The sequence below is a fragment of the Medicago sativa genome, chromosome 7, assembly GCF_051527215.1.
Source record: "Medicago sativa cultivar Bolivia chromosome 7, Bolivia_mono, whole genome shotgun sequence".
NCBI lineage: Eukaryota > Viridiplantae > Streptophyta > Magnoliopsida > Fabales > Fabaceae > Medicago > Medicago sativa.
Window position 1 is genome coordinate 29,966,715 of NC_140755.1, and position 14,589 is coordinate 29,981,303.

Here is a 14,589-nt window from a genome sequence, read left to right on the forward strand (position 1 = left end):
AGAAGAAGAAGAAGTAGAGGAAGAAGAAGGGGTGCAGAAAGCTCACAAGGTGTTATAAATAGTAAAAAAAATGAATTTTTGGACTCTGTAAGCTGGCACGGCCGTGCCAACCTCAGCACAGGCCGTGCCAACATTCTGTGGCTGGCTCCATTTTTTCTTTGAAAAACATGGCACGGCCGTGCCAACCTTCTGGTTCCAGGGACTTTAATTTTTTTTCATTTTCTTGAATCGTACTCGGACAATTACCTACAAAACAACTTAAAACAAAACGAAAGCAGTTAAACTCGCTCTTTTACCGTCACTAGCTTGACGAAAGATGTAAGAGTGGTTCCTCATGGAGGATCTAAGAGGGCTAGTATTGTTTCTTCTTCAACAGCTTCACCTGCATTGTAAATCTTTAGTCTTTGGCCATTAACTTTGAAAGGTCCAGTTTTTTCAGAAAAAATTTCAATTGCCCCATAGGGGTAGACAGTACGAACAGTGAATGGACCAGACCATCTGGATCTTAACTTACCTGGAAAAAGCCTTAGCCTAGAGTTAAAGAGCAGTACATGGTCACCGCTCTTGAAGTTCCTTTTGAGGATATGCTTGTCGTGCCATTTTTTAGTTCGTTCTTTGTAAATACGGGCATTTTCATAAGCATCAATTCTAAGTTCTTCTAACTCACTTAACTGAAGTTTTCTCTTTTGACCAGCTAGATCGGGATCTAAGTTGAGGTTTCTTACTGCCCAATAGGCTTTGTGTTCAAGTTCAACCGGAAGGTGACAAGATTTTCCATAGATTAGCTTAAAAGGTGTCATTCCAATTGGAGTTTTGTAAGCCGTTCGATAGGCCCAAAGAGCATCGTCGAGCTTACTTGACCAATCCTTCCTAGAGTTTGAAACTGTTTTTTCAAGAATGGCTTTTATTTGTCTATTGGAGACCTCAACTTGTCCACTAGTTTGTGGGTGATAGGGTGTAGCAATTTTGTGTTTCACTCCATACTTTTGTAAAAGTTTTTCGAAAAGTTTAGATATAAAGTGAGACCCTCCATCGCTTATTACAACCCTTGGCACTCCAAACCTTGGAAAGATAATCTTTTTGAAAAAATTTATAACAACATGTGCATCATTAGTGGGTGAGGCAACAGCCTCAACCCATTTGGACACATAGTCAACTGCCACCAATATGTATTGATTTCCAAAAGAAGAGGGGAAAGGTCCCATGAAATCAACACCCCAAACATCGAAAATTTCGACTTCAAGAATGTTGTTTAAGGGCATTTCATTCCTCTTAGTAATGTTACCGGTGCGTTGACATTTGTCACATTTAGAAACGAATTTATGCACATCTTTGAAAAGCGATGGCCACCAGAAACCAGATTGAAGAATTTTGAAAGAGGTCTTTTGAGTACTGGCGTGGCCACCATAAGAAGAGGAGTGACAGTGGGTTAGAATACTACTTACCTCGTTTTCAGGAATGCATCTTCTGAAGATCCCGTCTGAGCCTCTTTTGAAAAGGTAGGGTTCATCCCAATAATAATGTTTGAGGTCCTGGAAGAACTTCTTCTTTTGTTGGTAGCTCAATCCAGGTGGTAATACTCCAGCTGCAAGAAAGTTAACAAAGTCTGCATACCAAGGTGCGTTAGTTTGTGCCAATAAGAAGAGTTGATCATCCGGAAATGAATCATCCAGGGGTAACTCATTCTCATTGGTCTCCCTAAGGCGGGACAAGTGATCAGCTACAACATTTTCGGTACCCTTTTTATCTTTTATTTCAAGGTCAAATTCTTTGAAGGAGCAAAATCCACCGGATCAACCTCGGCTTGGCATCTTTTTTGTTTAACAAATATTTTATTGCCGAGTGATCTGTGTAAATGATGATTTTTGATCCTACCAAGTATGGCCGAAATTTGTCAATGGCATAAACTACCGCTAACAATTCTTTTTCTGTTGTGGCATAGTTTACCTGTGCCCCATCAAGGGTCTTACTTGCATAATAAATGGCATGCATCTTCTTGTCTTTTCTTTGTCCCAACACAGCCCCTACTGCATAGTCACTCGCATCACACATTATTTCAAAAGGCAAGTTCCAATCCGGTGGTTGTATGATAGGGGCAGTGACCAAAGCTTCTTTTAACCTGCAAAATGCCTTTAGGCATGCATCATCAAACACAAAATCTGCATCCTTAAGGAGCAAGCTTGTTAGTGGCTTGGTTATTGAAGAAAAATCTTTGATGAAACGGTGGTAAAACCCTGCATGTCCTAGGAAACTTCTTACTTCCTTCACCGAGGTAGGAGGGGACATTTTTTCAATAATTGCAATTTTTGCTTTGTCCACCTCTATACCCCGTTCAGAAACTAAGTGTCCTAGGACAATTCCTTCTCTTACCATGAAGTGACACTTCTCCCAATTCAACACTAAGTTTACCTGTTCACATCTCTCCAAAACTTTTTCCAGGTTAGTCAAACAATTATCAAAACTAGATCCATGCACAGAAAAATCATCCATAAAGACTTCCATTATGTTTTCAACAAAATCAGAAAAAATAGACATCATGCATCTTTGGAAAGTAGCGGGGGCATTGCAAAGACCAAAAGGCATTCTCCTATAGGCAAAGGTACCAAAAGGACATGTGAAAGTGGTTTTTTCTTGGTCATTGGGGTGAATAGGTATTTGGAAGAATCCGGAATACCCATCTAAGTAACAAAAGTGCGAATGCTTAGCTAGCCTTTCTAACATTTGGTCTATAAAGGGGAGTGGGAAGTGATCTTTACGGGTTGCTTTGTTGAGCTTCCTATAGTCAATACACATTCTCCAACCGGTGACGGTTCTAGTGGCAATGGATTCATTTTTATCGTTCTTAATAACAGTGAGACCACCCTTTTTAGGTACTACTTGAACCGGGCTAACCCATTTGGAATCAGAAATTGGGTAAATGACACCTGCATCTAGGAGTTTTAAGACCTCTTTTTTCACAACTTCTTTCATGTTAGGGTTCAACCTTCTTTGGTGTTCAACGGAGGGCTTATAGTCCTCCTCAAGTAGTATCCTATGTGTGCACAATGAGGGGTTTATTCCTTTAATGTCGTCAATGGTATAACCTATAGCCTTAGGATACTTTTTGAGGACATAAAGCAATTTTTCAGTTTCCACCTCATTTAGATTTGCATTCACAATGACAGGGTAGGTTGAATTAGGGCCTAAGAATTCATACCTCAAGCTTGGTGGGAGTGGTTTAAGCTCCACCTTTGGTGCTTCCTTTGGTGAAGGGGTTGGTTCTTTTCCCATTAGCTCCTCTATGCCCACATCTTCCATAGGAGGAGTTCCATCTAACATCTTCTCATACTCTTTGGCGTCTCCATCTAGTTTTGTACCTGCATCACTAACCAAGCATACTTCCAAACCATCATGTGTAGTTGATGCCAAAGGGCACTCTTTCACACAACGGTCAATTATATCAAACATGCAACAAGAGTCTTTAATGGAAGGATTTTTCATTAGTTTAGCAAGTTCAAATTCAACAGTATCCTTACCAACATTAAATTCCAATTTCCCATGTTTAACATCTATTATAGCCCCAGCGGTAGCAAGGAAAGGCCTTCCCAAAAGTATCGGTACTTGGGTATCCTCCTCTATTTCCATCACAACAAAATCTGTGGGGACATAAATTTCTCCTACTTTGACAGGGACGTCCTCTATGATTCCAACTGGATACTTAATGGAACGGTCCGCTAATTGTAGGGTCATTCTAGTTGACTTAAGTTCCCCTAACCCCAATCTCTCGTAAAGTGATAAAGGCATCAAACTGACACTAGCTCCTAAGTCACACATCGCCCTTTTAACCATCTCAGGGCCTATGACGCAAGGTATGGAGAAACTTCCTGGATCCTTAAGCTTTGGTGGCAATTTATTTTGGATGATAGCACTACACTCTTCTGTAAGGTTCACTGTTTCACTTTCCTCAATTTTCCTTTTTTTTGAAAGAATTTCTTTTAAAAATTTAGCATAGGTAGGCATTTGAGTTAGGACATCGGTGAATGGAACATCAATGTAGATTTTATTCATCATTTCAATGAATTTTTTAAATTGCTCGTCAAGCTTAGACTTGGCAAATCTTTGAGGGAAAGGGATTTTTGGGTTGAAGGGTGGTGGTGTAACTTCCTCACTTTGTGGCTTCTCATTCTCTTCTTCAATCACCTCTCCTTGTGGTTTACTAGCTTCTTCCTCACTAGGCTTGACTCTTAAGGGTTCCTCTAGTTGCTTACCACTCCTGAGTGTAACGGCGTTCATTCTAGGTTGGCGAAATTCTTGAACAACTAGTGAGAGCTGAGTCTCTAAGATTTTGTTGTGAGAGGAAATAGAGTCTACTTTTGATGTAAGTGTAATGAAAGATTCATTCAAAAGTCTAGTTTGATTTGCAAGCTCCTTGAGCTGTTCGGATTGGTTAAGAAGAAAATTTTCCATTAAAAGTTCAAGATTAGACTTTTGAATAACCTTTTGATCAATTGCAAAACTTGGTGGTGTCGTTTTTTGAACCGAGGGATTGGGGCTTTTGTTAAAACTTACCCCTTGGTTGTTTTGAATAAAGTTTATTTGCTCAACACTACCTAGTTTGCAATCACTACATGCTTTACAAGAAGAAGGTGTAGAGGTAGAAGTACTAGCACTAACATTAAGTTTTTCGAATTTGTGGGTTAGTGCATCAATCCTAGAAGCAAGGTGGTCATAATCAGAGACTTCGTACATACCTGCCCTCTTTTTGGAGGGTGAAGATCTTGTAGTGAATTCTTCATCGGTCCATAGAAAGAGGTTTCGAGCCATGTCTTCGATCAAGGCATAGGCTGTTTCGAAGTCCTTGTTCATTAAGGCACCACCTGCAGCTGTATCAACAAAGATTTTAGTAGTATGAGATAAACCATTGTAAAAGGTGTGGATGATTAACCACTCTTCTAGACCATGGAGAGGGCAAAGTTTAAGCATTTCTTTAAAACGTCCCCATGAATCATGAAGAGATTCCCCCTCTTTTTGAGTAAATTGAAAAAGCTTTTCCCTAAGTTGGCCGATTTTTGACGGGGGGAGGAAACGGATGAGAAATTCACGCTTTAATTGGTCCCATGAGGTGATGGAACCAACTCTTAGGGAATGGAACCAGTCGAGAGCCTTGTTTTTTAGAGAAAAAGGGAAGAGATGCAGTCTTAAAGTTTCTTGGTTTTTCTTGTATGTCACAGTGAGCCGCCAAAAAGTTGAGATATGGAGATTGGGATCCTCATCGGGGGATCCCGAAAAACAATTTTGCTGCACCATCTTAAGTTGGGCAGGCTTAATTTCAAAGTCTTCACCCTCAACCGTTGGGTACACAATAATAGCATATGGCTCTTCCGTTGAAGGAGTCACGTATTCTATAAGAGCACGTCTTTCAGCCATGTTGGTATTATTTTTGTGCTTTCCAAGAAGTTAATGGTGAAGGAAAATAAAAATAAAAAAAAATAAAAATAAAAAGAATAGAGAAAGAAGAAGAGAGAGTTCTAATCACTAAGAAAAAGCTAATTAAATTAGTTAACTCCCCGGCAACGGCGCCAAAAACTTGATAGGGCCAAACCGCAAGTGCACGGCCTATCGAAGTAATTGTAGTAAGTAGAGTTATCGTTCCGCTAGGGAGTTGGTCAATCCAATTAGCTTTTAGAAATTGATTAGAAGAGAAAGAAATAAGAAGTTGGAGAGTGCAGTTTTTGAAGGTAAATAACAATAATATTAAAAAACCTTGGGATCATTGGTTCATCATGATAACGAATCTTTTCACAAGCAAGCCTTAAACTTATAATTAAACGTTAATCCTAATTACTAAGGACAAGTCTCTCTTTAGCATATCACAGCTCCTCTCGAAGTCAGTGAGTGTATCCCTCCAACAACCACACCTATTCTCATGGGTGATTGCCTTTGGGACCCTTGAAGATCGAAACTTTATGTGTCCCAAGGTTTGCTAGACTATTCTCATGTTTCGCAAACCTTGTCTAAATTCACTTGATCGGATATCAAAGCTCCGCGTTCGCTTTATGAATTGATATCTGTGGTGATGAACTAACCATTATCAAACCCTCTGCGTTCGCTTCCATAGTTTGATAATAATTAATTCATGTTAAAACGGTGAATTTAGATTAGGAATTAAGGTAACAAATAATTAGGGTTTAAGGCTTGGCTTGATCCGGATTACGTCATTAGACTTATCCAACGATCCCAAGACAAAGAAGTCTACTCACTCATGTTCATCGTAGACATGGGGGAAGAAGAGAGAATACGATAAAAGTAAATTGCAAAGAAGAAAGTAAATAAAGTAAAGAACTTTTATTGAAATAAAGACTTGAAATATTCAAAGTAAAAGGTGAATGTTTATGGTGGAGAGCTACTCTATTTATAGCTTTACAATCGACTTAGAAACTAAGCAACTAAAAGGGTAAAACAGTAAAGCTGCAACAGGGTAACTTGGGCCCGAAGAAAAAGCAGCAAAAGGGGCTTCTGGAGGTGGCACGGCCGTGCCACATGTTGGCACTAGCCGTGCCAAGCTTTTGACTTGGTGGGAACATATTTTTGTTCCATATCTTCGTATTTTCGCACTGTATTTGCTCCAGTCCTCTTTCTTTTGCTCCAAGACACCTTCCACCATATATTCGCTCCTAAAATAAAATAAAATACAATTTAAAGTAAAATATTCTAAAAGGAAATAAAATGCAATATAATTAAATCAAATCTTATTTAAAACTAAACTAAATAAAGCATTAAAATATACTAATCTATGACTCATCAGTTATGCAGGAAGGATGTGCGATTCCATTGAGAATATTGAATGCAAGTCGATTAAGAGACCACTCCTCATTGTTGAGACACATTAAATTGCGGTGACGCCAAGCCCACCAAACCCCTGCTGCGAAGGTAAAAGATTGAGTACCTATGAGGCCATTTTTTAACCAAACAAAGGTGCTTGTTTCCGCAAAGAAAGCATCCGAATTGAAACCAAAGTGGCGCCAAATCTTGGAGGAGTGAGGAAAATCACGAATGCAATGAAGAAAGGACTCATCCTGCTGGTTGCAACGGGTACACATAGCTGATTGGGCAATGTTTCTATGCGATAATAGAGATAGAGTAGGAGTGGCATCATGACAAGCCAGCCAAACAAGGAGTTTAAATTTTTCCGGGAGGTGCAAATTCCAAATCCAGGTCCAAGATTGATGAGGGTTGGCAGTGGTGTCGGCGGCAGGGTGGGAGAGGAGCCAATTGTAGCCACTTTTAGCAGTATAAACTCCATTTTTGTTGTGAGACTAAACAAAAGTGTCGTCTATGGCATCGTTATGAACTGTTGATGTCGTTAGCAATCTCAGTAGGAAGAGAGGTGTAAAGAATGTTGGTGTGAGGTGCGGGACAGATAAGGACATCCTTGACGGTGAGGTGGAGGTCATGAATGTCGATATAAGGGACGGTGTTGGCTAGGTAACCTGTGGAGGTCCAATTAGTGAACCAAAAGGAGGAGGCACCACTGCTATGTCTCCAAGCATAGCCGGCGGAAAGCAAGTATTTTATGCTGACAATGGCTGCCCAGGTGGAGGAGCAACTCGGATGATCAGTGGTGAGGAGCAAGTGCGGGGATGCTGAATATTTGTGAGTAAGAAGTTGGACCCATAACTTGGTGGAGTGTTGAACCATGTCCTAAACCAATTTACCAAGGAGACAAATATTCATTCTTCTAGATGAGCGGAGACCCAAGCCTCCCATGATTTTTGGTTTAGCTATTTTATCCCAACCAACCAAAAGAAGAATAGAATTCATAAGCTTCAACTTCCCAATGGTTTATGGTCCATAGATACTGCTATTCTTCAAGAGGAGGCCCTAAAATATTTCAAAAACCTTTTATGTGGGAATCACCATCATCACCATAACCATGTCCACAATGAAGGCAGCTACCCCACCCTAGAGGATGCCGACAGAAACGCAGTCACTAGCCCCATAACCAAGAAAGAAGTGACAGCCACCGTTGACTCCATGAAACCCTACAAAGCCCCTGGTCCGGATGGGTTTCAATGTATCTTCTTTAAACAGTATTGGCACATTGTTGGAGATGACGTCTTCAACCTTGTTCCCTCAGCCTTCCACACCGGCCATTTCGACCCCTCCATTTCCGACACTCTCATAGCCCTCATACCGAAGACAGACCCTCCCACCACTTACAAAGACTTTCGCCCCATTAGCCTATGAAACATCATCTACAAAATCATCACCAAAGTCCTTGTTCATCGCCTGAGACCTATTCTTAGCAATATTATTGGTCCTTATCAAAGCAGTTTTCTGCCTGGTAGGGGCATTACTAACAACGCAATTGTTTTGCAGGAAATCACTCACTTCATGAGCAGGTCAAAGAAGAAAGATGATTATGTGGCTTTCAAAATTGATCTAGAGAAAGCTTTTGATAATGTCAATTGGGATTTTCTCAGTTCTTGTCTTCAAGATTTTGGATTCCCAGATGCCACTATCAATCTCATCATGCATTGTGTTTCTTCTTCAACTTTCTCTATCCTCTGGAATGGAAACAAGTTACCTACCTTTCATCCTACTCACGGGCTCGGACTGGGTGATCCGCTCTCCCCTTACCTCTTTATTCTCTGCATGGAAAAGCTCTCCTCGGCCATCAACAACGCCGTCAGTCAAGGGAATTGGGATCCTATTCAAATTTCAAATTTAGGGCCTAAACTTTCTCACTTACTCTTCGCAGATGACGTTCTCTTATTCACTAAAGCTCGCAGCTAGATTCATCAGAGATTTGTTTGATCGGTTCAGCAAAGTTTCAGGGTTAAAAATTAATCTTCACAAGTCTAGAGCTTTTTATTCTTCAGGTACTCCTCAGAGCAAAATCACCAATCTCACCTCTATATCTGGTATTCGTAGTACTACCTCTCTTGACAAGTATTTGAGCTTCACTCTTCTCAAAGGGCGTCCTAAAAGGAATTATTTTTTCTTCATCATTGAGAAAATGCAAACTAGATTAGCCTCTTGGAAGAACAAGCTTCTCAACAAACCGGGTAGATTAGCCTTAGCTTCTTCTGTTTTATCATCTATCCCTTCGTATTACATGCAGATTAATTGGCTCCCCGAAAGCATCTGTGATAGCATTGATCAAACAACACGTAATTTCATCTGGAGAGATTCTAAATTAAAATTAATTAAAATAATATAAATTTTTTTGGTAACAAAATAAAATAAAAACACATATTTTTGATAACTTTTTTTTTCTTTTTGATAACAAAATAAAATATAAACAAATCTTCTTGATAAATATTTTTCCTAACATATGCCTAGAAATAAAATAGAAATAATTTTTTTTTTTATCTTTTAGAGTATAAACAAAACAAATCGTGCTATAAAATACCCAACACCTTGCTCGTCTCAATGACACTAAGAATTGCAAGTCACTATTCTACGAGCATTGGTGGTGTAACTTGCAAGTACACTTTCTCCCTTATTTCAACTTGTTTACGCTGATTTCTGGTAAACAAACGCTGGTTTAAACAGAGTTACTTGCAAGATCAACCAGTAAATCTTAAGAGCATATTTGTGCTTTTGTAATTAGTGGGAAACCGTAATGTTCTTGAATGTTAAATAAAACAAAGAAAATAAAAAGCAATCGAAATCAACCCACTTGACTTCAATCGAAGTTGTTAAATAAAAACAAAGAAATTGTTCAAAACGAACAAGTAAAATGCAAAGACGTTTAAGAAAAAGAACTTAAATTGCATTGATCGAAAGTAAATTGGTACACAGATTCATACATTGCAACTTGTGACTCATTTCTCGCTTCCATACGGATAATTTGAGTGTAAGTTTTGTATGATTGAATTGCGACCCTTTTTTCCTATGAAAAACTACTATTTATACAAATAGAAATAACTACCTACATTTGAATTCAAACCTATAACCATATATAAAAACTAACAAGTCTTAACTTCCTAATTTGAATTTCGAATGTGCCGCCTGGAGATATCTGTTGCTTGCCCTTATCCAAACTGAAGCACGTGCTCCCAGCAAGCCCAACTTCGATAGAACCTTCAGAACAACTCTTCATTTCTTTGATGATGAAGTCAACTCTCCTCTGACTGCATTTAACACCACATTAAATGATAGCCTTAAAAATATAGGCTAACAAATTGCCCCCCCAGAAACGTCATTGTCGACTCATCTTGTCGATAGGGAGAGAAAGATGTTTTTGACCCCAATGCCTATATTTTGACTTAATCGATGCTTGAAATTCAACTGACGTCATTCTGGCAAAGAAACTTTTCAAAAGAAGATCTTGGTGTCCCCACCATACTTAGTGGGCCACGTTCCATTGGGAACTACCACTTTTGTAAAACTGTCAAACACAAGATGTTGACACCTGTCTTGATCAAAAGGCTATAAAACACAAAGGTTTTACCTTTACCTTTCCACTTTCCAAACTTTCCCTTTTCACTATTCATTCGTCTTCTTCAAAGCAAAAACCAGAAAAACCCTTTTTCTAAACCTCATCTTTTCCAGAAGAAATTACTTCATTTCGTTCGTCATTCTCAATCATTAAACACTTATATCATGACGAAAGCACAAGGTTCTTCATCCGGAACTGCTAAGCATGATGAGCCTATAAATTTCTCTAAGGAATTTTCTATCGGTGCTCTTGTGTTCATAGAGGAACCTGACATTAAGGAAGCTGAAGATAAAATCTGGAAATCCCAGGTAATTATCTCTTGCCCAAATTCACAACATGCATTATTAGGGCCGCTTCCTATAGAAAAGGAAACCCCAAAGGGTCTTAGCACCATTTTTCCGTGTTCAGAAGAACAACTTCCACTAGTCTTCACTAAGGGTCCATATGATTTAAGTTTCTTGAAATCCAAATTCAGAACCGAGCCACGAATTGGCGAAAATGACCCTTACATTAGCTGGCTAGATAAACTAGAGAAGAAGAAAGGTCAATTTTGGAAAGACATAGGCATTTTTGACCTTATTCAGCTGTCTAGGTTAGGACCTATGTACCATAATGAACTGATAATAGCTGCCTTGCATTTCTGGAATCCTTTGACAAATAGCCTACACCTGAAATGTGGTATGCTCACACCTACTTTGTTAGATGTCGCAGGCATTACGGGCCTTAAGCCTACTGGCCAAACTTTCGATCCTGAAATTCATCAGTCAGACTTTTCTTTTGATTTTACTAGGCCTGCCTATGGTTACTTTGCCATAGATCATCATGATACTTCGACCACTGAAGTTTCTGACACAGAATACATTGCCTTTCTAACCTGTTGGTTATCTAGATTTGTTTTTTGCTCAAGGTCTATCCAGATTCCCAAAAAGTTAACTGGTTTAGCCATTCAATTGCATGAAGGCAAAGACATTTGCTTAAGCAAACTCATTTTAGCGTCCCTGTATGAGAACCTAAACCAAGCAGTAACCAGCATCAAAGATTATCCATCTCGGGGTAGTTTGATTATTCCTGGCCCTATTTGGTTGTTTCAATTGTGGCTCTTGGCCACTTTTAGGACAAAGCTGGCTATTACACTTCCTAAGCGCCTCCAGAAAGCTTATGAAGATAGCCCTATCGAAGGTATTGGTTTAGCCATGATCCAATATAACAATAGAACCTTTCAAGACCTATTTTCCATTGCATTTAATACCTTCTTAGAATGTGATACCTTTACTCCTGCCATGGCTCCATTCACTGTCAGGCTTCGAGGGCCAACTTGGTTTACAAAGGAATTTCCAACAACTTCTATCGAAGATGAGGCGGAAATCAATGCCATTTGGGAAGCTTATTTAACCCCCACATATCTATCTAGCAGGCTTACACCTGGTAGTCCTTATGGGTTATATGGTTATCAACCGAACTATGTTACTAGACAATTTGGGTTAGTTCAGCCTAAGCCCACTTCTTTGTACCAAAGCATAGATGACCTGAAGCAGCCAATGATAGAACACTTTTGGAGGTCAACTTTATGTAAAGCTGAAAAACAAAAACTTGTTTTCAAGCCTATTCCTTTTGTTTTATCTACATCATGCACTGAAGCATTCTTTCAATGGTGGCGGAATTATTATGAACGCCAGACCAATCGAGTGAATCCTGATCGAATACTTCCTCAACTAATCCTTGCTTTTAACAATGTGCAGAGCAAGACTAAGAAGACCAAAGGTACGCATATTCGAGAAATTCAGGCTTTTCAAAAGTATTTTCAGACTATATATGATCCTTTGCATTTAAAAAGAACAGTCAATTATGCCGCCCAAACTCTAAGAGATAAAATTTATAATAAACTTCCTTCGATGAAGTTTCCACCTTTTACTTCTAGCAAATACCTTTTTACACTGCACTTTAAAACAAAATTCCCACCATTGCCAACCAGTAGACTGGCATTAGCTTTCAGGCCACCATATCCAAAAAGGCTAAATTGTATTTCCTTATTGGGAATGAAGCAATTGTTAATAAAGAAAGAGGAGGATAGAGTGACTGCATCGAAATTGAACCTTTACAATTTTAGAGGTCATCTTGGCTTAGACCTTGTTCATATTCGAATCACTTCTCCGATAGGAATAGGTAATGAAATTACCAATCAATTTCTAGGCAAACCAAATAAAAGATTTTTAAAAGAACAATTATTTGTCACTTATCTTGTATCCTCTTTTTGCAGCTGTTTCCTTGAACTCCAAAGATGGAAGCGATAATGATGATGTTCCAAAGCCATCTAAATCCAAGTCGGGGAAGGCATCGAAGAAAAAGTCATCGAAATCAGAGAAGAAACAGGTTACCCCTTCTCCTGAACCATCTCCTATGGACGTCGAGGAACTTGCTATTGAAGATCAGGTAAGTCTTATTGACCTATTTTCGACTATTTCTTTGTGTGATAATCTTATAGTCGATGTTTTCCAGCCTGATTCTACTTCTGAGGCCGTCGAAGTTACTACAACTTCAGAAATGCCAAAAGCTAAAGAAGACCGAAGAAAAAGGAAACATAAAGTCCAAGAGACCACCATTGAGACAACACACACTGAGGGATCTCCACTCAAATCAAGTCCAAAAAGGCGGAAGCATGGGCACAAACATTCAAATCCTAACAGTGCTCAATCTTGTGTAGGTGACAATGTTTCGAAGGTAATTTATCAACTTAATGCCATTTTTAACATATTCTATTCTATGTTCTTTTGATAATCCCTTGACATTTATTTCGTTTACAGGATATCGAACATGGCATTGTTGATACTTCTCAACAAGGTCAGCTTTTCTCGACTGATAAAGATATCCCAACTCCAATTGTTAAAGAAGAAGAAGGGGAAGAGACCAGCTCTCCTGGTTCTGCTAATGTTTCTCCTAATCTACCATCGAAAACAAATGACGAAGGTTTGATCCTTAGCAAGCTGGCTGAAGAAGGAAGGCCATTTCTTGAGAAGAACACTCTTGATCAGACTGACCCTTTATTGGAGAAGATCACGTCGATGAACAAGTTAAACTTGGAGGACGTTACCATCAACCAAGAGGAACTCGACCGTCTGGAACAAGAGGACCCTCTTAATGCATTTGCGCTCTTGATGAAGAGCAATGCACTCTTTTCGAAGAGTAGTGGCAAATCTTCGAACGTTTCTACTGATGCTCCATCAGAGACATCGAAAGAAAATCTCTTAGCAGCATTCCGAGACAAAGTCCTGAAAGTTAACCTGTTGGAAGCTATCGAGCAAGATGAGGGCATCATAGGTGAAGTAAAAGACTTGCTGCATAAACTTTGTGAGCTTCCTTCTGATTTTAAGTTCCAGCAACTTTCTCACTCACTAGAGCCTCTTCTTGATAACATCAATCAAAGTTTCCAAGAAAAGAAGACTGATCAAGCCCAAATTGAAGAGCACACGCAGCGCTGTGATCAGCTTGTGGCAGACGTTTCCGCATTCAATGTTAAATTTGAAACTTTTCGACAGGAAACCCCAGTTGTTCAACAAAAGGTGAAAGAGATTGATGCTACCATTGCAAAATACAAGGCAGAAATCCAAGCACTAGAGACTCAAAAGACTAAACTCTTGGACAAGGAAAAGCTCATGAAACAAGAGGCTCAAGTTACTCTTCAAAAGGCCAGGGAGTCACAACAATTTCAACAGCAAATACAAGCCCTTACTCAAAATTGTAGTGCCCTTGATGGAAAGCTTTCAACTTTTAAAAGCCAAGAGTATCAGCATTCAACTTTTAAAAGCTTTCAACTCGATAAGCTTTCAACTTTTTAGTATCAGCATTTCTGTAATAATTTTATTTCGAAACACTTAGTTCCTTTTTACCTTCGTTTGGTATTTTGTGATGGTATTTTTACTACTTGAAATGGCATAAGTACTTTTTATTTCTAAAAACTTATTTGCCAAATTTATTTACCATAAAATATTCTAAAAATATTATTTAGGAACATGTTTCAAAGACAAGTAATGATGAGAAACTAAAAATTTTCTTTTGCTTAACCAAACAAGTTAACCTAGTCTAGGGAACCGTCAAACTATCTTGTCAATAATGACAATTAAAGGAAAATAAAATAAAAAGTAAATAAATCAACTTTTTAACTTCCC

The 14,589-nt window shown here is 38.9% G+C and overlaps 1 protein-coding gene and 1 non-coding gene across 2 annotated transcripts; one reads left to right on the forward strand and one right to left on the reverse strand.

The window, feature by feature from the left end:
- Positions 1–332: 332 nt before the first annotated feature.
- Positions 333–5,286, reverse strand: LOC146905496 (uncharacterized). The gene is made up of 4 exons (XM_085728555.1): positions 4,735–5,286; positions 2,851–4,413; positions 1,876–2,409; positions 333–1,739 (listed from the first exon to the last, which is right to left on the reverse strand). The coding sequence occupies exons 1-4, from the start codon at positions 5,284–5,286 to the stop codon at positions 333–335; spliced, it is 4,056 nt and encodes a 1,351-aa protein (XP_085584681.1).
- Positions 4,934–5,040, forward strand: LOC146905497 (small nucleolar RNA R71). The gene has a single exon (XR_015020890.1). It is a non-coding gene; the product is annotated as a small nucleolar RNA R71 (small nucleolar RNA).
- Positions 5,287–14,589: the final 9,303 nt, after the last annotated feature.